Source organism: Macaca mulatta, chromosome 3 (assembly GCF_049350105.2).
Source record: "Macaca mulatta isolate MMU2019108-1 chromosome 3, T2T-MMU8v2.0, whole genome shotgun sequence".
Taxonomy (NCBI): Eukaryota; Metazoa; Chordata; class Mammalia; order Primates; family Cercopithecidae; genus Macaca; species Macaca mulatta.
Window position 1 is genome coordinate 80,109,716 of NC_133408.1, and position 27,838 is coordinate 80,137,553.

The following is a 27,838-nucleotide window of genomic DNA, read 5'->3' on the forward strand; positions in this document are numbered from 1 at the left end:
CTTCATAAGTACCCAGGTGATTTTTAAACCTTCTTTAAAAAGGCTCCTTCTCTTAAAACTACATTCCAAACACAGTAACCAAGGCAGTGTTACATCAGTTGGACCACATCAGTTGGCCACATCAGTGTGGCCAACACTGTGGGACTGTTAATTCTGTAGGTGGGATAGGGCCCCCAAACGCCAGATACGTGCAGTGATACATGGATTCCAGAAGCCCTAGAGTAAAACCCAGGTAAGGCCAAGTGGTTACCACTTGCCTTGATATGCAGGTCTCCCTTCTCATTCAGCTGGTCTGTTAGTCAGGCAAGCAACCTATATTCCAAGTTTATTATGACAGACACTGCATTCCCTGCCAGAAATACAGCCACACATGAAACAGCTCCAGTGGATTTGCATTCTTTCACTGGGCAAAGATGTGAAACACTCGCAATTAGCTATTTAAATACAACCTGCCACAGGTGCTGTGACGCATAAGAGGGGAGCATGAGCATTTATCAGGAGGGATCTAACTCGGTCTGGCAAGATGAAGACGACTCTGCAAATAAATCACATACTGAAGAATGAACAAAGATTAGCTCAGAGAAGGGGGAAAGAGGAGACAACATTCCAGGCAGGGAGAAGAGCTGTTGTAAAGATTCTGGGGGCAAGAAGGAGATTGATCTGTTTAAGAAACTAAAAGGAGTCCAACTGGCATAGACAAGGTGCAGTCAGGATCCAGTCCTTGTATCATCTTAGGAGTCCATGAGCTGAATTTGAGTCCCAGAAGATGAAAAATCATTAAATATTTGGGAGGGATAATAATGTGATCAAATACTTATTCTTAAGACTTGGCTAGGCCGGGCACAGTGGCTCATGCCTGTAATCCCAACTCTTTGGGAAACTGAGGTGGGTGGATTGCCTGAGGTCAGGAGTTCAAGACCAGCCTGGTCAACATGGTGAAACCCCATCTCTACTAAAAATACAAAAATTAGCCGGGCATGGTGGTGGGCACCTGTAATTCCAGCTACTCAGGAGACTGAGGCAGGAGAATCGCTTGAACCCAGGAACTGGAGGTTGCAGTGAGCTGATATCTCGCCATTGCACTCCAGCCTGGGTGACAAGAGTGAAATTCTGTCTCAAATAAATAAATAAATAAATGAATAAGAAAAGGAAAAAGAAAGACCTGGCTGCAGTGTATAGCATGCCCTGATGGAATCTAGGGATGGCTACATATGGAGGGCAAGAGGAAAAAGCTCGGAAAAAGCTCGTGAATAACTCTGTCATTTCTGGTTTGTAAACTAGGTAGAGAGCAGCAATATTCTCTAAGACCAAGAATGAGCCAGAGAAAAGTTTTCTGGGTTAAAATCATGAGTTGGACATAAATGTGTTGAGATGGAGGTACCTGGGAGGCGTTAGAATGGAGTTGTTCAGCAGGCAGTTATAGACAAGAGAGGTGATCTGAGCTGACCCCAGATGTGTGAGCAGCCACACCATGGAAATGATGAAACCTCAGTCAGGGACAAAATGACCCCTGGGGAGAATAAAGAGAGAAGAGAGCTCAGGGACTGGGTGAGCATGGTAGAACTCTAACAGATGAAGGTCAGGATGAAGGAGGAGGTGAGGTGAGGATGCATACTCAGAGGAAGACAAGTGATGTGTCATAGGGTCCAAAGAAATAAAGTTTTGACCAAAAAGAGAACGCTGGAATCAGCTTAGAGATCAAGGATGATGCCTTTTGAAACTAGTGATGTACTGGACACCAGTGAAATTAAAACAGGCCTTTTGAGTGGGATGGTGGGAGAACGACACATATCTGAGTTGACCGAGGTTTAAGTGAGAGACGATGATGCGAGTCACAGCTTGTCTCCACAACTCTTGAGAAAGAAGTTTGGCTGTAAAGGGGAGAGAGCTAGGGAGGTATCTGCAAGGAAATGATTTGAAGGATGGGTTTTGTTTCTCTTATGCTGCTACGTCTCTAGCAAAAGAAGAGCCATGAGCATGTTTAATCCCTAATGAGAAAGATTCAGGACATGGGGAGGCATTGAAAACAGAGAGCAATGATTTCTTCCTTCAAAGGTGGGAAAGGATTCATCTTGGCAAAGAAATCAGCCTCACCTGGGAAGAGGGCCCTGCTCTCTCCTGTAACAGGAAGGAAAGAGGATGCAGGTGGGAAAGAGTGGGAGGTGGATGGATTCACTCACTCTTATTTGCTCTCTGAGGCAGGAACCTCCTCCTCCAATGGGAGTGAGAGAAGGAGAAACCAGAGTCATGAAGATAGGGGACGTTTGAAATTGACTTGGCACAAGAAGAGAGAGTTGGCCAGGGAAACATGGCTAGATTTCTGGGCAGTGTTGAGAGCTCTGTTACTAAGAATCTACTATAGAGCCTGCAAACTCTAAATGATAAAAATGCTAAACCTACTGGGAAAAACTGAAAACCACGCGATGAGTAACAACAAATCAGCTAGGTGAAACCTATGAGAGAAGCACGTACTAAATACTGGAGGAACATGTAGGACAGAGTAAATAACTGCTCAGAAGAGCTGAGAGGCTTCCAGAGGAGGGATGGTGTAAATGGAGGATGCGCGAGTGCTGTGCCATGGCCAGTGCCCATGGGGGCCAGCTTTTACTCTAGATCAAGTCAAGTGGCATGAACACACAGAATGCCCCATCCCATTGTTGAGTGGCTGGGCTGAGGAATCAACCAGCTGAACTCTCAAATTGCCCATGTATAAGCTCATCAAGGAAATGACTTCCTCAGTTGTATTAGTCAGCTCAGGCTGCCAAACAAACTACCACAGCCTGAGCTGCTGAAACAACAATCATTATCTCACGGTTGTCAGCACCAAGAAGAGCAAGGTGTGGGCAGGGTTGGTTTCTCCTGAGGCCTCTCTCCTTGGTTTGCCTACGGCTGTCTTCTCCCTCACGTGGTTTATCTCTATGTGTGTGCATCCCTGGTGCCTCTTTGTATGCGTAAATTTCCTCTTCTTATAGGGATCCACCTATTTGATGTCATTCAGTCTTCATTACCTTTTTTAAAGTCCTAACAATAGTCACATGCTGAGGTACTGAGGGTTAAGACTTCAACCAACAGGGAACACAGTTCAGTCCGTAACACCAGCGCACAGCTAGAAAGCCACTAAAAGAGAGAATAGCCCCATAACTTATGATTGTAAGTAGAATTCTCCTTTTTCCACCACATCAAAGCAGTGTATCTCCAGATGTGATGTATGGACTAACAGCATCTCCTGAGAACTCGTTAGAAATGCAAGTTCTCAGGCCCCATCCTGTACCTCCTGACTCTGAAGATTTGGGGGTGAAGCCCAATAATCTGTGTTGTAACAAACTCTCCAGGTCATCATTCAGTTGTGAGATCACTCAATTTCTCAGGAAGCTGACTAGTTAATTCAGTGATTTATGTATATTCTAAACATTACACTAAGTACTTAGTATATACTAGACATTATAAATACAATGATTTATGTATATTGGGCCTTGGAAAAGTCTTTTCAAAAAATAAAAATTATTTAAAAAGGGACCCAAAGGAACTGCAGTGGCAGATGTATAGCCGTAAGAAAGAGGATACATACAGGCATTGTGCCTGGATGGGAGTTTCATGCTGAACCTGTTGAGGGTTTGGGTAAATCAGATAACATCTCTAAACCTCAGTTTAGAGGTTTACAAAATAACTGTGAGATAATGAATGTCTGTTGTTTAAGCCGCTCAGTCTGTAGTAGTTTGTTTGGCAGCCTGAGCTGCCAATACAACTACAACTTGGGGAAGTCATAATACAACTGGGGAAGTCATTTTCTTGAAGAGCTTACACATGGGCAACGTGAGAGTTTGACTGGTTGATTCCTCAACCCAGCAGCTCGGCGGTGGAATGGGACACCCTGTGTGTTCATGCCACCTGACTTGATCTAGAGTAAAAGCTGGCCCCCATGGGCACTGGCCATGGTACAGCACTCACACAGCCTCTGTTTACACAGTCCCTCCTCTGGAAGCCTCTCAGCTCTTCTGAGCAGTTATTTACTCTGTGCTACATGTTCCTCCAACATTTAGCACACAGTTCTCTTGTAGGTTTCACCATGCTAATTTGTTGTTACTCATTGCACAGTTTTCATTCTTTTTTCTCAGTAAGTTTAGCATTTTTATCATTTACAGTTTACAGTCTCTATAGTAGATTCTTAGTAACAGGGCTCTCAACACTGCCCAGAAATCCAAATCACGTCTCTATAACATCCAATAACAGAGATAGGAAAGTCTGTTTGCAAACTGACTGTAACGATGAAGTGAAGAAAATCTAGATCACGTAAAGTGCCTATCATAGTGTCCGATCCACTTCAGGCAGCTAATAAATAGTTTCTTTCTCCATGAAGAAGTGACTTCCACACTCTGCAGTGCAGAGACAAGGAGAAAAGTGCAGTTGCAGGCATCGGTCTTCATAACTCATTTGCTACTCGGGTCCCTATGATTAAAAAGTATATATTTTATATTTTATTTTGCCTTCATCCATCCCTCAGAAAAGCAAGGAGTGAGTTATTTCAGAGCTAGCCCTTAAAAGACTGTTTCTGAAGACATATGGCATCTGTAGAGAGAAGGGGTGCCCACAGGCAGGTGCAGCCCAGGAGTACGAATCAATAACAAAAGAGTAATCTTTGAGGGCACCAACAGGAGGAGAAAGGCTTTTGTAAATGGTTACTGTAGAAATTGAATTTCTCCAGCGTAGATCACATACACACACAACACAAAAAGCAACTAAATCACTTTACTTAGAAGACATTAATGCACACTGTGTCCAATATCCTGAGCTAATGTTGTGATTAAGTTATATCTACTAAGTAACATAAACTGGACTTAGGTTGAGGCCTCATGTGGAGTTTTATAGGAGGAATTTGCAGAATATAATAAAATTGGCAAACGTAGGCAATCTCATACCAAATTTGTTTTAATGCATCCTGGACTTACTTCTTATTTGGTAATGAAATACTTAAATTGATTCTTAAATAATATACATTCCAAGTCCCAGATTTATAATTTGAATGATAAATAAAATTACATTTTTATATCATATTTTATAATGGCAATAAAAACATAATTTTTCTTTCTTCCGGGTTCTTTCTTAAATTCAAAACATCACTCTTTTTCATATAGCATTAGCTTTTATTGCACGTGTTTTATTTCCAAATTATTTACATGGGTTTTTTAATAATGTTCTCCAAATTCAGAACATAAAATTATCATTTTTAAAACAGATGTATAGGCATAATAAAGAGGATATATAGAGGATATATAGAGGCAATACATCTTCAACATAAATTATCCTAAATTCTCATGTTGACAAAATGTTTATGAGAACCTAATAATCATATTTTCATTAAATTCAATCTTACATATAAAAGTTATTAACTAATATTTTTTAAAACTGCACACTGAGAAATTAAAGCTTTAGGCAAAATGCTAATAATCAAAAAAGAAATAATGTGTATGTCCAGTTTAAATAAATTTTGACATAAACAGTGGAATGTAGAGACCAATTATGATACATGCAGGGAATATTACTACATAGAAATTACACAAGCAATTACATAGACGAATTTCAGAGACAAAATACATACATAGAAAAAAACAGACTTTTACATATATTCTGTATGATTCTTTTTATATAAAGTTCAGAAACAGGCACAATTATTCTAAAGTAATTCAGTTACCCTTGTGGGGAGGGATTTGACCTGGAGAGGATGTGAGGGTGCCTGCTGAAGTACTGGGAATTTTCTAGCTCAATCTGGGTGGTGGTTACACAGATATGTACCATGGAAAAATCCATCTGATTGTACAATTAACATCTATGCCATTTACTATAAGATGTATGCAGTTTATGTTAGTGACAATAAATTTAGAACACTATTCTTAAATAAATACGTAATTTATGTGTAAAGGTAAGGAACAACATTGTTACAAAAGAGGAAATGCAAATGGCTAATAAATATGAAGAGAGGCTTAAGTTGTGGATTTTCAGTTTAGCTTGTTATAATACTGTTTTGGTAGGAAGAAGTCTAAAGTAGTCCCCAGTGACACAAATCCCTGGACAATCCCCTCCCCTTGAGTGTGAGTGAGACCTTGAATACAATAGCTGTTATTCCCACAATTAAACTACATCATATGACAAAGGTGAAGACATTTTACAAATCTCATTAAGAATGCTAATCAGTTTTCTTTAAATTAATCAAAACAGATTATCCTGCTCACTTTGAAGCAGTAAACTGCCAGTTTACTTCTGATAGAGCTCCTATACAATTGTTTATGCCCAAGGGTGAATCTATCACTTTAGTATGATTGTGCCTGTTTTTGAGCATTATGTAAAAGGAATTACATAGCATTACAAAAGTCTGTTAATTCCATAAATGCATTTTTTGCTTATCTTATTTCTATGTAGTAATATTCTCCTGCATATATCATAATTGGTCTCTATACTCTTTACGTCAAAATTTATTTTAACTGGACATACACATTATTTGCTCTTTTGGTTATTAGCGTTTTGCCTAAAGGTTTAATTTCGGAGCATTCATTTCCTTTTATATGTAAGAGAGAATTTAAAGAAAATATGATTATTAGATTTTCGTAAACATTTTATCACATAACTAAGACCTGAGGGTGACTTCTCGGAAATGAGAGCAGCCCCCAGCTGACAGCCAGCCAAAAAATGGGCACCTCAAGGAACTGATTCCGCCAAGGACCTAAACAAGTTTGGAAGAGACCCCTGAGCTCTAGATAAAAATGCAGTCCTAATGATACCTTTATTCAGCTTTGTAAGCTCCTAAAGCAGAGAACTTGTTGGACTGTGCCCAGCCCCTTGACCAAAAGAAACTGTGAGACAATAAATAGGCATTGTTTTAATCTGTTCTGATGGTAATTTATCAATAGCAACAGAAAACTAAAATAAATTTTGGAAACTGGAAATGGAGAAGTGACATAACAAATACTTAAAAATGTAAGGGTAACTTGAAATCATGGAAAGGGTTTGGATGAAAGAGCTTTTGGAAGTATGCTAGAGAAAACCTAAACTTCCTTGGTTAGATCATTAGTTTAAAAAAAAAAAAAAAACAAACTTAGCAAAATTGTCTCCTGCGGTTACGTGGTTATGTGGAAAACAGAATTTGTTAGCAACAAAGTTGGATATTTAGCTAAGGAGATTTCCAAAAAAGAATTGAAGGTGCTGCCTCGTTGCTACTGGAACTTATAGTAAAATGAGAGAGGAGAGAGAGAAAATGAGGAAAGAAATGTAAACAAAAGTAAACAAAAAATAGGTAAATAAACTGATAAAATTTTGATAACTCTCAGCCTCAACAGGTTAAAAAAAGAAAAAGTAGTAAAAGTCAAGAAAAGCTATTGATAACATGGCAGAAAAAAAAGACTGAGTATGTGACTATAGAACCTTCTGCTCAAACCTCAAAAAGCTCACAAAATGCCAGTATTTAGTCAAAAAATTGGTCCCCTAAAAAGATTAAGAGGATAGAGTGACATCAGCAAGATGTCAGATTAGGAAGTCCAAACTCCCCTGTCCCCATAGAAACACTAAATAAACAACTACAGACTGACTAAAACAACTTTACAAGAGCTCTGAAAGTTAGTCTAAGATCTACAGCCACCAACCAAACTACCAATCAAAAACAAACAAACAAAACACACTGAAATGGTAGGAAAAATTCTGTGGTGTTTTACTTGACTTTGCTCACCTCTTCTCATATTGGTGGGGTCAAAGAAATGGCTCAATTCCTGATCTCTCCTTCAGGGCAGAAAGAACAAAATGCAAATCGTTTTCAAAATTCTTGCCTGGCTGTAGAGTGCCGAAAGGACTGGTATCTGTCTCACCTGATTCAGCAAGCACACAAGAATAAGAGCATAGTTTAGATCTAAGATTGGAAACCATGGAAGGCATTTGGTGGGCATTAGAGCACATGAAAACTAAAGGAGGAGTGCAGGTGTATGGGTGCCTGAGGCAAAAAGATTATGGATAGGGGAATGCATTAAAACATTTGAGGCATTGGGATAAAAGGTGAGACTTTCTGAAAAGCTAAGGCATTTGGAAGTGGTGAAGGAACATCAGAAGAAATAGGTAATAGCACACATTTACAGAGGCTCAGATAGGCTACGTGCCCAGAAAATAACTAAGAAGACCATAAGCCGTTACCCCAGGCTGAACTCAAGACTCAAGGGATCACTAATTAGCAGAAGTATTCCACACCAATTTGCAAAGATCAGGAGAAGTGGCTATTTTATCAAGCGCACAGCTCCCAACAAACGATTATTTAGACAAAGAAAAACAGGGAAATCCGACCCATTAAAAGAAGAAATAACTTCTAAAAACAGTCTCTAAAGAAACACATACTAAATAAAGATTTTAAAGCAACTATCAAATAATCTCCAAAAGCTAAAGGAAAACACAGATGAAGAACTAAAGAAAATCAGGAAAGCAATATATAAATAATATATAAACCAAAGACATAGATTGGCAGCATTGACTAAAAATCAGGATCCAAATGCATGCTTCTATCAGAGACACATTTTAAGTCTATGGATACACATAGATTAGAAGTAAAATGATGGGAAAAGCCATTTCATGCAAATAGTAACCAAAAGACAGAAGGCTGGTTATTCTAATATCAGATAGAATAAACTGTAAGTAAAAAGTAGATGCAAAAGACAAAGAACATTATGTTGACCCTTTTATAAAAGAGTCAGTTCACTAAGAAGACGTACCAATTGAAGATGCATAGGTACCCCTCATGAGAGCTCATAACATATGAAGCAAATATTGGAAGAAATGAAGGGAAAAATAGCACTACAGTAACAGTAGGAAACCTCAATACCTCACTCTCAAAATTGGTTAGAATAACCAGACAGAATATCAACAAAGACACAAAGAATTGGACAACCCTATAGAACTATTGTACATAAATGACATAAACAGATCATTCTACTCAACAACAGAATACACATTTTTCTTAAGTGTATATGAAACATTCTCAAGGATAGATCATATGTTATACAACATAGCAAGTCTTAATACATTTTAAATAAGATTGAAATCACACAAAATGTATTTTCCAAACACAGTGGAAAGAAACTAGAAATCAACAACAGAAAAACACCAGAAAAATTCACAAATATGTGGAAATTTAAAACACAGTCAAAAAAACAAATGGATCAAATAATAAATCACAAGAAAAGTTAGAAAATACCCTGAAACAAATGAAGTGAAAACACAACATACCAAAATTTCTGGGTTGCAGAAGAAGCAGCACTAAGAAGGAAATATATAGCTCGAAATCCTTCTGTTATGTAAAAAGAAAGACTTCAAGTAGACATTCTAACATTATTCCTTAAAAAATAAGAAAAGAAGAAAAAATCTAAATGTAACTCTAGCAGAAATAATGAAGTAAATACTAAAGCAGAGATGAATAAAATACAAGGTTGAAAAACAATAGGGAAAAATCAATGAAGTCAATAATTTGTACTTTAAAAAGATCAACAGAATAGATAAACCTTTAGCTAGATTGACTAAGACAAAAAGAAAGAATGTTCAAATAACTGAAGTCAGAAAAGAAGGTTACTGCCAATTTTACAGAAATAAAAAGATTATAACAATAGTATGAACAACGTGTACCAACATACTTGATGACCTAGATAAGATGGATAAATTCCTAAAATACACAAACTTTTAAGACTGAATCAAAAAGCAATTGAAAATCTGAGTAAACCTATAGCTAGTGAGGAGATAGAATCAATTATTAAAATATTCCCACCAAAAAATAAAACTGAAGCTAAGATGTCTTCACTGGTAAATTCTACCAAACCTATAAAGAAGAATTAGCAACAAGCCTCCTAGAACTCTTCGAAAAAATTGAAGAGGAGAACAAACTTCCTAATTCACTGTATGAGGCAATGCTAGCCTCACAGAATGAGTTATGAAGCCAAAGGAACTACCAAAATAATAATTAAAAAAAAAACTACCGACTAATATTCCATATGAATATTGATGCAAAAACTCTCAACAAATACTGACATACCAAATTCAACAGTATATTAAAATGATTATACATCATGACAAGGGAGGATTTATTCCTGAAAGGCAAGGATGAGTCAACAAACAAAAAAAGTCAGTGTAATACCACACATTAAAAGGATAAAATTTTAAAAACCTATGGTCATTTCAATTGACACATAAAAAACTTTTACAAAATTCAGCACTTTGTTATGATAAAAACACTTAACAAACCAGAAATAAAAGGAAACTACCTAAACATAATAAAGGCCATTTATGAAAAACCCACACTCAATATTGTACTCAATATTGAAAGACTAAAAATGTTTCCACTAAGATTGGGAATATGACAAAGATGCTCACTTTCACCACTTCTATTCAAGATAGCACAGGGAGTCCTAGTCAGCTCAATTAGGCAACAAAAAGAAATAAAAGTCATCCAAATTCAAAAGGATAAAGTAAAAGTATCTCTGTTTGCAGATGACATAGTCTTAGATGTATAAAACTCTAAAAAATACACACACATACACATAAGCACAAAATGTTAGTACTCATAAACAAATTCACCGAAGTTTCATGATACAAAATCAATACACAAATATTAGTTGCACTTCTTCCATTAGCAATGAACAATCTGAAAAGGGAAATTAAGAAAATCATTTCATTTACAATCACATAAAAGACAATAAAATACTGAAGAATTAACTCAACCATGAGGGCAAGCAACTTGTACTCAACACTACAAAATGTTACTGAAGAAAATGAAAAAGACACAAACAAGTGGCAGGATGTTCCACTTGTGTCTATGTTCATGGACTGGAAAACTTAATATTTTTGAGATATCAATACTATCCAATGTTATCTAAACTAATCAACAACATTCTTTAAAAGTTTCTAGTGACATTTTGGAGAAAAAGAAATATTAATCTTAAAATCCATACAGAATCCCAAGGGACCCTGAATAGCTAAAACAATATTGATAAATATGAAGAAAGTTGGAGAATTCACACTTTCTTATTTCAAAGTTTACTACAAAGCCAGGGCAGTCAAAAGAGTGTGGAACTGGCACGAAAACAGACATAAAGACCAATGGAATAAAACAGATAACTCAGAAGGAAATAGTCACATATATGGTCAATTGGTTTCAACAAATGAGCCAAAACCACTCAGTGAGAAAAAGTCATTTCCATAACTGATGTGGGGAATACTGGATATCCATATGCAAGAGAATAAAAATGGACACCTACCATACACAGTATAGAAAATTAACTCTAAATAAATCAAAGACCTTAATGTAAAAGCTAAAACTATAAACTTCTTGGAAGAAAACACAGGAAAAAACTTCAGGATATTGCAATTGCCAATGATTTTTTGAGTTTACCACCACAAGCACAGGCAACAACAGCAAAATAGGTAAGCTAAATTCCATCAAAATAAAAAACTTCAGTACAAGAAAAAGCACAATTAATAGAGTAAAGAGGTAGCCCATGGAAAGAGAAAAAAATTACAAATTATATTTTGAATATGAGATTAATATCCAGAAAACATGAAGAACTTCTACAACTCACCACAACAAAAACAAACAAAAACCAACCCCATTCAAAAATGGACAAAGGCCTTACTAGAGGATTCTCCAAAGAAGATATGCTAATGGTCAATAAGCACATGAAAAGGTGCTTAACATTACTAGTCATTAGGGAAATGCAAATCAAAACCACAATAAGATACCACTTCACACCCATTAGGATGATTATTATTTAAAAAGTGGAATAACAAGCATTGGTGAAGATGTGAAGGAATTGGAGCCCTAGTTCATGGCTGCTGGGAATGTAAAATGGTGCAATAACTGTGGAAAATGATACGGCAATTTCTCAAAAATTTAACATACCATAGGATCCAGTAATTCCATTTTTTGTTATATGCTCTAAAAAAGTAAAAGCAGGGGGCTTGAGGAGATATTTGTACACCAATTTTAATAGCAGCATTATTACACTAGCTTAAAGATGAAAGCAATACAAATGTCCATCAACAGATAAATGGATAAATGAAACATGATACATACATATACTGGAATATTATTCAGCCTTATAAAAGAATGAAATTCTGTCACTTGCTACAACATGGATAAACTCTGAAACTCTTACTCTAAGTGAAATAAGCCAGTCACAAAAGGGCAAATACTGTATGATACCATTTATATGAGGTAGTTAAATTCATAGCCACATGGGCTAGAATGGTGGTTTCCAGGAACTGGGAGATGGAGAAATGAGGAGTTGTTGTCTAATTAGTACAGAGTTTCAATTTGAGAAGATAAAAAAGTTCTGGAGATGGATGATGGTGATGGTTGCCCAACAATGTGAATGTGCATAATGCCACTGAGCTGTACACTTAAATATGGATAAAATGGTAAAATTTATATTATGTATATTTTAGCACAGTAAAAATATATATCTTATATATAATACATACATGTATTATATATTTATATAAATATATGTACAATATATTATAAATTTATCATATATAAAAACACATTTGCTAATTCATTTGATATTTTCTACTACTAATAAACGTCCTAGATGAAAAAAATAATTTTTTGAGTACCGTACTTATTTTTATTTTTCTTTGTTTTTAAATTATTTTCACTTGCTAAAATTCACATAGTGCAAATCTACGGGGGCTATAGAATCCTTCAGCTACTCAGTTTCCTCCCCTGGAGGCAAACTCCATTACCAGCATCTTTTTACCCTTCCAACGATATATTACGTGCATGTGTTTGAACGCACTTGGTAGATTTTCTTTTTTTTTAACCTGTCGTAAACTATTATTTGTTTATTATTATAGTTGACAAATAAAAATTATATCTATCATGTACAACATGATGTCTTGAAATATGTATACCTTGTGAAGTGGCTAAACCAAGCTAATCAACATATGCAACACCTCACATACTTTTTTGTGGTGAGAAAACTCATCTATTCTTTTAGAGATTTTCAAGAATAAAAAACGTTATTACCTACAGTCACCATGTTGTACAATAGATCTCTTGAACTTACTTCTCCTATATAACTGAAATATTGTATCCATTTACCAACATCTCCCCACCACATCCCCTCCCAGCCCCTAGTAACCACAATTCTACTCTATTTCTGTGACTTCAACTTTTAAAAATTCTGCATATATGTGAGATCATGTAGCATTTGCCTTTCTGTTCTTAGCTTATTTCACTTAAAATAATGTTCTCCAGGTTCATCCATGTTGTCACAAATGACAGAATTTGCTTCTTTTTTAAGACTGAATAGTATTCTATTATGTACATAGGCCATATTTTCTTTACCCATTCACCCATTGATGAACACTTAGGTTGATTCCATGTCTTGACTATTATGAATGGTGCTGCAATAAACATCAGAGTGTAGATATTTCTTTAATATACTGATTTCATTTCCTTGGATATATACCAAGTAATGGGATTCCTTGATCATATGGTGGTTTTATTTTTAATTTTTTAAAGAACTTTTATACTATTTTCTATCATGGCTATACTTATTTACATTCCCACCAACAGTGTGGAAGAATTCTTTTTTCTTGACAACCTCCCCAGCATGTGTTATCTTTTGTCTTTTTAATATTAATTATTCTAACAGATATAAGGTTATATCTCATTGTGGTTTTCATTTGCATTTCTCTGTTGACTATTAATTTAGTATTTTTTCATATATCTGTTGGCCATTTGCATGTCTTCTTTAGAGAAATGTCTCTTCAGGTTGTTTGATCATTTTTTAACTGGGTTATTTATAATGTATATAGATTTTTTAAATTATTATTATACATTAAGTTCTAGAGTACATGTGCACAATGGGCAGGTTTGTTCCATACATAAAATTAAAAAATTTTTTAAAAGATCAAGTGTGTCTCACAGGTCTACTCAACCAAACCAGAGGACCTCTAGGAAGCTTTGTGGTGTGGTTCCCTCTGCCATCTATGCAGAAGCCAAAAAATAGAGAAGAGGTTATTTCAAAACCACCTGGCTTTTGTCTAATGGATGCATATTACTGAAACCTAAGAAAGTTTCACAAAGATTTTTGCGAAAATTGCTTCATCAGGTATAGTGCCAGCACTGTCTAAAAAGACCAGGAAGAATACAAGAAGGAAAGAAGACTATAAAAGATATGAAATAAGCCTTACATCTGGAAGATACAAAATTGTGATGATTTATGTACCTAACAGAGTCCCCAAAGACATAAAAACAGAAGTCAACAGATGTAAAGGGAGAAATAGGCAATTCTACAATAGTAATCAGAAATATCAATACCCAAATTTTATTAACAGATAAAATAATTTACAAAACAAAAGACTTGAACAACCACTACACACAAACTAAATACCAGATGTCTATAGAACACACCACCTATCACAACAGATGAACATTCTTTTCAAGGGTACATGGAACTTTCTCCAGCATAGACCATAAAACAAGCCTTAATAAATTGAAAAGAAATTTTTGTTGTTGTTGTTGTTGTTTGAGATGGAATCTCCTTCTGTTGCCCAGGCTGGAGTGCAGTGGCACAATATAGGCTCACTGCAACCTTCGCCTCCGATGGTCAGAAGTTTGAGGCCAGCCTGGCCGACATGGTGAAACCCCGTCTCTGCTAAAAATATGAACCCGTTCTGGTTTTTTTCAGGTCACAATAAAATGAAATGAGACTTTAATAACAAAAAGGAATTTAGAAACTCACAAATATGTGGAAATCAACACAACCTAAATAAAAAATGAAAAATTAAAAGAGAAGTTAAAAATACTTTGAGATGAATGAAAAATGAAGACACAACATATCAAACATATCAAAACTCACAGGATACAACTGAAGCAATGCTTAGAGAAAAATGTATAGCAGTAAATGCTTATTATTATAAAAAACAGATCTCAAATTCATAATGCAAACTTCCACCCAAAGACACTGGAAAAACAGAGCAAACTAAATATAAAGTAAGCAAAAGAAACAAAATAATAAAAATTAGAGCTGAATTTCATGAAATTGAAAAGAGAAAAATCAATAAAACCAAAAGCTGATTCTGTGAAAACATTACAAAAATTGACAACACTTCAGCTAGATTAACCAAGAAAACAGAGAAGACTCAAATTATTAGAAGTGGAAATGAAAGGTGAAACATCACTACAGACATTTTTTTTTTCTTTTAGACAGAGTCTTGCTCTCTTGTCCAGGCTAGAGTGCAGTGGCACAATCTCGGCTCACTGCAACCTCCGCCTCCCGGGTCCAAGCAATTCTCTGCTTCAGCCTTCCAAGTAACTGAGATTACAGGCGCCTGCCACCACGCTAAGCTAATTTTTTGTATTTTTAGTGGAGACGGGGTTTCAACATGTTGGCCAGGCTGGTCTTGATCTCCTGACCTCATGATCCACCCAGCTTGGCCTCCCAAAGTGCTGGGATTACAGGCGTGAGCCACCGCACTTGGCAAACATCACTACAGACTTTAAAAAAGTAAAAGAAATTATAACTGATTACTATGAACAATTGTACGCCAACAACATAAAACAGCATATTGACTGAAATGAAATGGACAGATTCCTGGAAAGACACAAAACACTGAAACTGATTTGAAAAAAATATAGACAATCTAATAGTCCTACATCAATTAAATAATTGAATTAATAATAATAAAAAAACCTACCCACAAAGAAAAGCCCAAGCCCAGAAGCCTTCACTGGTGAATTCTACAAAATATTTAAAGAAGAGCTAATACCAATTATTCACAAACATGTCCAGAAAATAGGAGAGAAGGGATCACCTCTCAACTTATTCTGTGAGGTGAAGATAACCATGATAACAGCACCAGACAAAGACATTGCAAGAAAAGAAGATTGCAGACCAATGTCTGCTATAAAGACACAAAAATGTTCAACAAGATACTAGCACAATAAAATCCAGCAATATATGACATGACCAGGTAGAATTTATCCCAGGAATGCAATGTTGTTTTAACTACCAAAAATCAAAAATATACCATATAAATACATACATAAACAAAAAACATATGATCCTCTCAATAGATGCAGAGAAAGCATTTGGCAATATCCAACACCTTTCATGATTAAAAGCACTCCACAATTAGGAATAGACAGAAACTTCTTCAACTTCATAAAGGGCATTTATGAAAACCTAGTTACCATTCCACTTAACTCACACAATTCCATAATTAGAAATTCTTCCAACCTAGAAATAAAATCTGCCCAATTTTAATAATGGACAAAAAAATCTGAATATGGATTTCTCCAAAGAAAATATACAAATGGCCATGAAGCCTATGAAAAGATATTCAACATCATTAACCATCAGTGAAATGTAAATAAAGTCCACAATGAGATACACACTAAAGTGTGTGTCACATCCACTAAGGTGTCTATAATCAAAACAGCAGATAATAACAAAGGTTGGGAGAATGTGGAGAAATTAGAACCTTCATATACTAATGGTTGGAATGTAAGGTGTGATCACTTTTAGATGACAGGGTAGCAGTTTCACAAATGATTGAAACATAATTCAGCAATTTCACTCCTAGGTATATGTGTAAGAGAAAACATATCCACAAAAAATGTGTATATGAATGTTCATAATAGTATATTTGCAATAGCAAAAAACTGGAAATAACCCCAAATGCCCATCAACTGGTGAATGGACAAACAAAAATGTGATATGTTTATACAATGAAATATTTGGTAATCAAAATAAATTGAGTACTGGCATACTGTAACATGGATGAACCTCAAAAACATTGTGCTGAGTGAAAGAAGCTAGTCACAGAGGGCCACACATACTACAATTCCATGTGTATAAATTGTCCAAAATAGGCACATCTATTAGAGATTGAAAGTACATTAGGGGTTGCGTATGGCTGAAGGGATGGGGATTTTGAGGAGTGATTGCTAAGTGACACCAGTTTTCAGAGTAATGAAAATGGTCTAAGGTTGATTGTGGTGACGAACGCAGAACTCTGAAGAAAGCAAAAGCCACTGAATGGTCCTATTTAAATGAGTGAATTGTGTTATGTGAATTATATCTCAATAAAACTGTGGGAAAGAAAAAGATATGCTTAACATAATCATTAGGAGAATGCAAATTAAAATCACAACGAGAAACTACTACACATCTATTTTAATGGCTAAATTGTATGTTTTTCAAATCTGATACTACTAAGAGCTAAAGAGGAAGTACAGCAATAGCAATTCCTACAGTTGTCAGGAGGATGCAATTTGGGAAACATCATAAAAGGTTATAACATATTTAATTCTAGTTATTTATTCACGAGTTCATGTGCCTGGCGGACTGAAATCTCTGAAGGAAGGCCTTAGATTTATTACCCTCCACATCCCTAGAGCTCAGCTCAGCGATCCTTGCTGAGTTGCTGCTAATAAATATGCCAGGAATTGGATTGAACTGGAGCTTCAGTCACACACCTAGACACCAAATCCAGATTCTGTTCAATCATTAAAGCCTATAAAGGAGGCTGCATACAAATGCTGAAGCCATGATTTGGTCCCAAATGGACAGAGGTTGCATGAAGGCAAAGCCCACATCCGGGGCTTTGTTAAGCCGTGCAAATCCATTACCAGAAGGGTGCCTGCACATAAGAGGCACACCACGCAGGTAGGCCAGACCAGTTTGTGATGAAAGTAAAAGAAGATGAATGGTGGTCATTACTCTAACTGTATGTATTGAGAAATTTTTTATACTAAGTCAAGTCCTGAAGAAAAGATAAATGTGTCCCATAAACACACAGTTGTTTTTTTTCAAGCCAAGATAAAACTCAAAGTTCTTTGCCTCTGACCTGTATTTACTTGCCCCCTCACTATACGCTCACATCTCCTCACTAACTTCAGAACCTTGCTATTCAACTTTTAAAACAAGGGATGTTGAATAAGGCTGGTGTCATTGTTCCTCCAGCAGAAATGCAGGAAGCCATTCTGTACTTACAGTAGCCAGGCAGATGTCCTGCAGGCCTGTGGTTCTGCAGCTCTGACTCAGTCCCCAGGGCAACGTGAGATTTCTTGTTGGAATCTTGCAAAAGCATCAAAAACACCTTTTGGGAAAAAAAAAAAAAAAAAACAGCCAGGTATTATTTTATGTTTCTATACACATCGCATTTCTTTTCTACTGCCTCAATTGCCTAATCTATTGTGACAACATATGCCAAACACACCCTATATGTTTCACTTTGTCATCCATTTAATTGGCATAACTCTAAGACTACTTAGTTCTCAGCAAAACAGGCTACCCATAGAATGCAAAGATGAATGAAACTTGGCTGTGAACTCCCAGACCCTCACAGGCTAGTGGAGGCTGGTCAAATGCATAGGCAGTGGTAGGCAGGGAGGGGACAGATAGTAACACAGTGTATCCGATTCAACTTAAGTTTGTGACTCACTGTACCAACATCTTAGGAATTCAGAGGTGAATCAGACAATAAAATTGCAGTGCTCAGTTTACTCACAGTAGATGGGATCTCATGCATAAAAATCCCCATTAAATGTGTGCTTTCCATGGGCTGTGATATATGATGTCACTAAGGTAGTTAATTAAATAACTTGCTTGAAGTCATTTCTTGGTTAGTAGTGGAGGCAGAAGTCTAACCTCAATTTATTCAAAGCCAAAGACTATGACTAAAGTAGCAAAATTAAGATGAGAAAGCAGAAGTGTGAACCTACACAAAGGGAAATGAGGTGGGTTGGAGACATCGAGGCCCTTGAGCTGCACCTGGATCGCTGGCAGGGATTTATGGAGTGATGGAAAGAGAATCTCTAAAATGAACACTGGGCAATGCACAAGAAGCATAAAAGTCAAGGAGACATAGCTTTGCAGCAGCACAGTCCTAACTGCTGGAGCTCCACTCTTGGCAAGATGTGGGCCAGCTCTGTGTCTGCAGGCATAGGACTGCACCACCCAGAGTGTTGGCTGCCTTGTTGTATTAATAAAACAGAGATGATGATCACAGTATCTAACGTTGAGTAGATGATAGCTGTAAAGTGCCAGGCATAGACTCTGGAAGCATTCAGTAAGTCTTCTGTTATTCATGTGGTTAGCCAACGTTTCCTGAACATCTCTGTGGGCCATGCACCAAGTTAGGCACTGTGCATTGCCACTCTCTCCCTTGGCATCATCTGTGCAGGAGCTTCCATCACCCCTTCCTCTGCACATATCCATAGAGATATTGGTCCCTGGCCCGGGCCCCTCTCCAAGTGACTCCTGCTGGGCCAGTGTCACTGTCCATCCAGCTGGTACCTCCCACCCAATGCACTGGGTAGTGAAGTCCAATACCTGCATACACAGATGTCAGCCCACACTGAGCACCCTGCCTCACTTCTGATTTCTCTACACAACCTCACCATTCTGATTCCTCTAAATAAGCAAAAAGGCATTGACTGTCTCTAGATGTTCCTGAGGAGCTCCCAACCACCAGGAAAGATGGGTGAAAGCACCAGAAAGAAGAAGCCATGAGCAAGCAAGCCTTCAGGAGAGGCATGCAATATCTCTGCACGTGGTTAATTAGCAAAATCCTACTGAGCAAAATCTGCAAGCATAGCACTAGTGAAAGGTCAGATGCAGCTACCTTCATGTGAAAGATAACCCTTTGCTGATTCCCAGTAAGACTCCAAGGAAAAACTGCAAACCTCACTACTATTGCAAATAATAACACGAAGAATAATGATAAATAACATTTCTGAGTGTGCGTCAGCCATGTGACCTTGGACAAATTATTTTACCCCTCTATAACTTAGTTTCCTCACATGATAAATGGTAATAAATAAGACATATTATAGGATTGTTGCAAGCAGTAAATGCATTTATGTATAAAGTTATAAAAACGATGCCTGGCATGTAGCATGCTGGCAATGTCTGGTCTTAACAGTAGCTAGATAAGGATGAGTAAGTGTAGTAGGGTGTATGTGCTATGTTTCATCATGTAATTCTCAGATCAATCTGATGAGACAAGTACTATTATCCTCGCTTAAGATGAGGGCATTGAGGCTTACTGCAGTAAGTCTTCACCTAGTGCATTTATAGGGAATGAAATAGGAAACAATAGAAATAGTGAAAATCAAGACTTATTCATTGACTAAAGATTTTCCTTTACATCTTATTCTAAATAGAATTTTCATTTAATGGTCACATTTAACTATGATTATATGAAGCATACCTTGATAACTAAGGCATTATTGATAACAATATTCATCTGTCCTTTTTAAATTTTCCTTTTCTAACTCCTCTCATAAAAGGCCATAGTTGCATGTGGTGGGGTGGAGGGTGTGTGGGTGTGTGTGTGAGTGGGTGTGTGCAAACATGTGTGAATCTGTATGCACATGTTTGAATGCACAAATTTGTGTGCGTGTGTGTTGGAGGAGGAAACAGAATAAGGACAGAGTTTTTGCCCTCAGTGATCTCACAGATCAGCAGGAAATACAATCACTTATGGTACGACACTAAGTATCTGGGTACAATGTGTCTGAAAATTCTGGAACGTTGCCTGTGAATAGTGAAAGGCAAGCCTAAGACAATCAGAATTTTATGAGTGCCATCAAGTAGCAGCTCACCTTAACTGCAGGCACGCTGTCCAGGAGGTTCTGAGAATTTGACAAAATGTCAAAGTAGCCCCGTTAACAGAGAGGGCCAATAAAGGTTACTCTTTTCAAAAGCAATATGACATTGATCACTGTAATCAAAGATTTCAAGTCTTGATGGTAGACTTTGCTTTTGTTATTTTGCACTATAATTCTCACGCTGAATCACACAGTTAGACAACAATTGTAAAACTCTCCTTGGCCAGTATTTCAGGTAACCCTAGCATCCAGAATAGAACATTACCTAGGGATTTAATGAAAGAAAACTTATAAGAAGGCTCCTAACATTTCACCGACTTCTGAACATAGTATTTCCACATTATATCATTTTACAGTAAGTCCTCACTCAGCATCATCAGTAAGTTACTGGTCACAACGGCAACTTTAAGCAAAAGGACATACAGCAGGTCCTCAAACAATGTCATCTCATTCAATGCCATTTTGCTACAACGTTGATGAGGGGGAAAAATTGTTTTGCTTAAATTTTTAGTTTCCAGGAACCCATCAACAATGTTAACTGAGGTCTCACTGCATTCCTTCTTATCTGATACATACTTTCCAGCAATATTTAAATCAATATTTCTACTGAAAGGCATTCTTCAGGTTTTTTAAAGTAATTCAAATAAAGAAACTTAAACTCTGTTTCATCTCAATAATTACGAGGAGATGCAAAATACTGCAAAAATATTCTCACTGAGATTATAAAAGTTCTGGTCAAAACATATAAACAATCCTCCAAAAGAGATAGAAATAAAGGTTAAGCAATTGCACAGGAAGTTATCTGAATGCAGGCTAAACATCTAATGTCCTGGAAACACATTCCAGTTTAAGAAGAATGCTGCGTTTGTGCATTTAGTATGGAATGACATTATTTATACATACGTCTTCCTCCTCTTTTGGTGGTATTTTCCATCATTGTAACTGAACATAGGCCATAGGCCAATTCAAATGGACCAAATAAGACCTACACCTTCCGACTTTCATACAAAATAAGTAGAATATTGTTTTCAATCTTATCTAATGTTTTGAATTTCACGGAAATTACAAGCTTCTCAAGTCAAAGGACAATCAAGTTGGTCAAACTACTCATTAATTTTTAGGTAAATTCATCACGCAAAGTAAATAAGAATAAAATAAGAAATGATGAAATGAAGTCTCAAGGGCACTAACTAGCATGAAAGTAATTTAAAATGCAACAAAAATATGGCTTTAAAAGCAATGCCTATGGCATATCTACTCTTTCTTTTCAAGGGACAGTAAATTCAAAAGTTTTGGGATTCTTCATTTGAGGATCTACGTCTCCTTAATTTAAAAGAGCTTTGAGGTCTAGGCATTTATGACAGCCCAGTGTCATCTCTACACTGATTGTGCTATCAATCCCTCAGCCATGAATCCTATGCCCCATCCTTTTCGGTTCTCCGTTTAAAGGGTATTGTCAAGAAGCATGAGACCCCAGATATGATCTACACTTAAAGTGTCAGTTTGATGGATTGTGTCCTGGAGATGGTCAGTGCAAGGTACTTTTTTGCTTAGATGCTAGAGAAATTTATGAAGCTGATCAAATTTTTGTAAGACAAGGACAATGGAACCCAGTTGAGTGATGACATGAGCAGAGGAAGAATTTCCAAACTTGACCTACATGTAACATAAGATGTACTCTTTCCATTTCCCCAAAGCAATTGTTTTTCAAAGAAGCAGAAGATGAAAACACATGGACAACTTAGATGATAAGAAACACTAGAGATACTAGCAATTGCTCTCTAAATATGGGACCTTGGGCAGGGCTGTCCCCTGACATGCTAACACAATGCATGCAGCAAGATTTGTTATTTTACAGGAGCTTGTATGATTTCCTATCACTGCTGTAACAAATTACCACAAATGTGGTGGCTTAAGACAATGTATTTAGTATCTTACAGTTCTGGGGGTCAGAAGCCTGATATAGGCCTTATTGGGCTAAAATCAAGAGAGAATACACTCCCTGGACTTTCCTAGCTTCTAGTGGCTGCCAATATTCTTTGGCCAATGGCCCCAGCCTCCATCTTTAAAGTTCATCTCTCCAACTGCTGCCTCATCATAACATCACCTTCTTCCTCTCTGACCTTCCTCAATCCCCTTTAGATGTATCCTTTTGATTACATCAAGTCCACTCAGATAATTTGGGGTATCTCCTGCCACAGTCCCATATGGGTAACATTTACAGGCTTCAGTGATAAGAACGTGGACATCGCTGGGGGACCATTATCTAGCCTATCCTAGAACTATCACACCGTCAACACACCTTTGAAACAAGGGCTGTTGATTTGAGGTGTCCCTGGAGACTACAGAACAGTAGAAGTTGGAAAGTAGTGTAGAAAACTTTGGAGTCCAACACAAAATGAAAAAAAATCCAGTTTCTGATTTTTGGTCAACTCATTATCTTTTTGGTCTCTTAGTCTCTCAGTTTGCTTATTCGTACAAGGGGAAGATTAAAAGACATGTTATAAAAGGTCAATTATAGTTCACACTCAGGCTCTGTGACATCCTACAAGACCTTGTTATAAACAGAATGCAAAGAATGGGTCACTGCACTCCAGTGGAAGGGCTGATAGCACAGTCAGTGTTTACAAGACACCAGGCTGTCTGCATAAATGCTTAGACCCTGAGGCTGCTCTAAGTTAAGAGGACCTTAGCCCCCAAATGAAGAATCCTCAAAATATTGAATGTATTGTTCTTTAGGAAGAAAAAGAAAAAAGAAAACAACAACAACAACAAACAGGATGTCACATAAAAGAAAAAGGGAACAGGTTCTCAAAAATTACCTGTTTCCTTCTCTTCCTTCTTCCCTCTTTCTTCCTTCTTTCCTTTCCTTTTTTTTTTTTTTTTTTGTAAGGAAGACACCAGTTTAGGGTTTGGGGCCGACACAAAGTGGCAGCTGGAGTGGGGCAGGTTCCCACAAGAGGGCATGTGACCAGAGCAGCAAAGCAGCGTGGAGAACTTGGAAGATGAGCTGCACACAGGAGGACTGAGGGAAAAGGTAGCATAGGAATGAGTAAGTTGAGTTTCTTAGTATCAGAGAAGGGCGGTGCCAGTAAGGCAAGAGGAAACACTAAATGAATGCTACGTAATTGGATTGGAATTAGAGATGCCATGTGGAGTTGAACTCCTAGTTTTCTATTTATGGGCAGAAAGAGAAGCAAAAATAGAGGTGGATCTTTTACTTTATCCATGAGGAAACCTCAGAGCAGCAACACCCCAGCCGTCATGAGTATATTGAGCAGCCAGGATTTCTTGGAGAAATGGCTGATTCTCGAGCCAGGGCTGGGAAAGAATGGTAATCCTAGAACATCTTGTTTTGTCAGGAAGCAGGAAAATGCTCAAAGAGTAGGAGGCATGAGTTAAAGGGCACGAAAACCAGCGTGAAGGACCTCCCACCGGCTCAACTTGGTATGACATGAGCCTCAAAGTAAATAATGACTCTACTGAATTGTAACTCATTGAGTAGAATAGGATGCTATGAGTGGCTCCTGATATAAATAGGTCAATGGAGTAAAGAGAAAGTTCTTTCTTACTGGACAATGCCAACTAAAACACATAGAAGAAATGATGGAATTAGAAAAATTACCACTTGGCAAGTGCCATAGTAATAATTTTTAATTCTGGCAATGAACATTAGAAGATGCTGAAACAGGTGGGTGAGAAAAGTGGAATTTAGAGAGTCTCAAAATATATCCTCAAGAAAAAAAAAGGAGAGAGAAAAGGAAATTAACTTAAGAGTGGGAAAGCCTGGCAGATACCACTTTCCACTTTACCTGGGATAAAATATCACCCCACTAGCCAGGGCGCAGATCAGCCTTGTGCAGCAGGCAGCTAGGAGCAGTAGGACACAGCATCACCCCTGGAGTGTGCCAGCTAAAAATTCATAACCTGACCAATCACAGCAAAATAGGGCAAACTCACATTGAGGCTCATTGTGCAAAATATGTGCTCTGGACTCTTCAAAAATAGTGAGGTCATGAAAGTCAAGGAAACTGAGGAATCCTTGCAGATTGACAGTGACTAAAGAGGCATGCAACTGAGTGCAGCTCGTGATCCTGGACTGGATCTTTTTGCTCTTAGGGACATGAGGGGCACAACTGAAACTTAAATGGACAAAGATAGTACAGGAATTCTTTTTTCTTAAAAATCGTTCTTAAAAAAAAGTCAAAAAACAAAAAGATCAAGCCCTACATCTGAGGCCCAGGCTTGACCTCTTAATGTTGCGTAAGATGCGGCAGCCGAGTTCATGCACCCGAGGAACTAGCATCCAGAACCTCCTTGGCAAAGGTACAAAGGGAACCCACTAATCCGTATTTAGCAAGCTAGAAGGAAAGAAACTTCCCATCTCAGGCAGGCTCACCAACCTTTCTAAAACATTACTAGAAACTTCAAAATTATTTTAAAAAATACACTGTAAAAATTTACTCTGTTTGCATTATGCCAGAAAGTTTTGTCTTGGCTTCAGAGGTTGCTGCAAATATATTCCGTAGGCAAAGCTAAGTCTTCTAGCTCTCTATGGTCCCATCCCACACAAAGTAAACATTGTAACTTGCCAGTATTGTCCTTAGGTCCAAGCATTGGAGTAGAAAGTACAGATGCCTTAATGAAACTGGTGACTATGGTGATTCCATTTTAAATCTTAATTTCACTAGCTTGTAGGTAAGTTTTGGAAATAATAATTTATAGTAAGTGTATTGCAGTTTAGAAATAAAATATGCTTTTTAGCTGAAGAGCTAAACTGGAGAGTTAATTGACAGGTGCTCCTCACTCCTGTTAAGTCATCAGGCAAAATGCAGATGAAGGAAGAGAAAAGCAGCCTCAGTGCTACAACAGCCATGCTAACTCTGGATCAATAACAGACATAAGAAAGGAAAGTCAATGCTCGCCAAGTGTGAAGAGACAAAATTGGTTGAGATAGACATTTTATAGCCTCTGCCAAACAAAAGAAGGTTCTCCAAAAGCCCCAATCTTTTTCCAATTTAAGATGCCTTTCTCAAACAGCTCTAAATATACTGTTTATATTTTGTTAGATCTCATATACATTGTATATATTCTAGATTCTTTGCCCATGGTTGCCCTTAGATAATTTCTTTCTTAGCATCTGTGTGTGTGAGAGATGTGGAAAAAGAGAGATAAGTAAAATCTAGTAAATCAATATTTACTTAAGCCCTATTATGTGCAAAGCACATACTAAATGTAGAAAGTAGAAATTACTGTAAGCAGTTGAAGAAACACGTACTACATCTCCAAAGTAATTGAACAACTTGTTCTGTTGCTCCTCCCTGACTTGCGAGGAGTTCTTGCTGTTCTGGGGGTGACTAATAGCAAGAACATGAATCCTGAATTTAAAAAATTGCAGAGGCAGGTTACATGGAAGAATTATTCTTTTCAGAAGGTGGTGGGGATGAAACTCCTCTGTACTTTGATTGGAGCGGTGGTTCTACAACTCTATACATTTGTCAAACTTGTAGTGGATTTTACTGTAGGAATTTTACATATGAAGTACATAAACATATATTTTTTAAGAAAAGAAGGCAAAGAGGAGAAAGACTGAGATATTTCTGAAAGGAATATGAATGGGTAAAGTACAAATATAAATATTTTGTTAAAGAAAGGTGACTATTAAACAGAAATAGAGATGTTTAAGGAATATAGCATAATATGGTTTGGATCTGTGTCACCACTCAAATCTCATGTCAAATTGCAATCCCCAATGTCCAAGGTAGGGCCTGGTGGGAGGTGACTGGATCATGGGGGTGGAGTTTTCATGAATGGTGTAGCCCCATCCCCCTTTGGTAGTGTATAGCGAATGAGTGAGTTCTTGTGAGATCTGGTTGTTTAAAAGTGTGTGACACCTCCCCACTCTCTCTTGGTCCTGCTCCTGCCATGTAAGATGCCTGCTCCCTCTTTGCCTTCCACCTTCCATCCCCAGAAGCAGATGCTGCTATGCTTCCTGTACAGTTTGCAGAACCTTAAGTCGATTAAACCTCTTTTCTTTACAAATTACCCAGTCTCAGGTATTTCTTTACAGCAATGTGAGAATGGACTAATACATAGCATAAAAAGAATTTTTAGAAGTTATTCTGTAATGCAAGGTATATTGTAACATTAAAATATAGACAGATTAAAATACAACAATGTCTAATCTGAAAATACACCACTGCACATGTTTTTTGGATATAAATAGTAGAAAAATATTGATCAGTCCTCATATTTATGTCACAATCTAGCAATATGTAACCTGCACTCAGTGTTAATTATGTGATTTGACGTAAACAAAAACTGTGTGTGGAAGATAGGGAAGATAAACCTACTGTAGGGATGAGAAAATGAAGTTAACAAAGAGTTCTTAAAACTCAACAATAAGAAAACAAGCAGCCCAATTTTTAAAAAGTGTGCCAGAGACCTAAACAGATACCTCACTAAAGAGTATATTCAAATGGCAAATAAGAATATGAAAAGTTGCTCTGCATCATATGTCATCAGGAAAATGCAAATTAAAGCAGCAGTGAGATACCTCTACACACCTATTAGAATGGCAATAATCCAGAACCCTAACAGCACCAAATGTTGGCAAGAATATGGAACAACAGAAGCTCCCATTCATTGCTGGTGGAAACGCAAAATGGTGCAGGTACTTTGGATGACAGTTTGGCAGTTTCTTACAAAACTAAAGACACTCTTACCGTATGATACAGCAATTGCAGTCTTAGGTATTTACCCAAATAAGTTGAAAACTTATGTCCACACAAAAATCTGCACACAGATATTTATAGCAGTTTTGTTCGTGATTGCTAAAACTTGGAAGCAACCAAGATGTCTTTCAGTAGGTGAACAGATAAATAAACTACAGTACATTCAGCCACTGGAATATTATTCAGTGGTGCAATGAAATAAGCTATCAAGCCATTAAAAGACACAGAGAAAATTTAAATCCACGTTACTAAGATAAAGAAACCAAATTGAAAAGGCCACAAGGGTTGTATGATTCCCAACTCTGCAACATTCTGGAAAAGGTAAAACTACAATGACAGTAAAAAGATCAGTGGCTGGGGCTAGGGGCAGGAAGGAATGACTAGGCAGAGCACAAGAGATTTTTAGGGCAGTGAAACTGTTCCACATCATACTATAATGGCAGATCCATGGAATTATACATTCATC

General features: G+C 37.2%; 1 protein-coding gene across 1 annotated transcript in view; it reads right to left on the bottom strand.

Moving 5' to 3' along the window:
• The window catches only part of ABCA13 (ATP binding cassette subfamily A member 13), a 513,939-nt gene that overhangs the window by 223,279 nt on the left and 262,822 nt on the right, over positions 1-27,838 (bottom strand). The window contains exon 42 of the mRNA XM_077997982.1: positions 18,018-18,123. Within this exon, the coding sequence (XP_077854108.1) occupies positions 18,018-18,123 (106 nt within the window). The remainder of the gene's footprint in view (positions 1-18,017; positions 18,124-27,838) is intronic.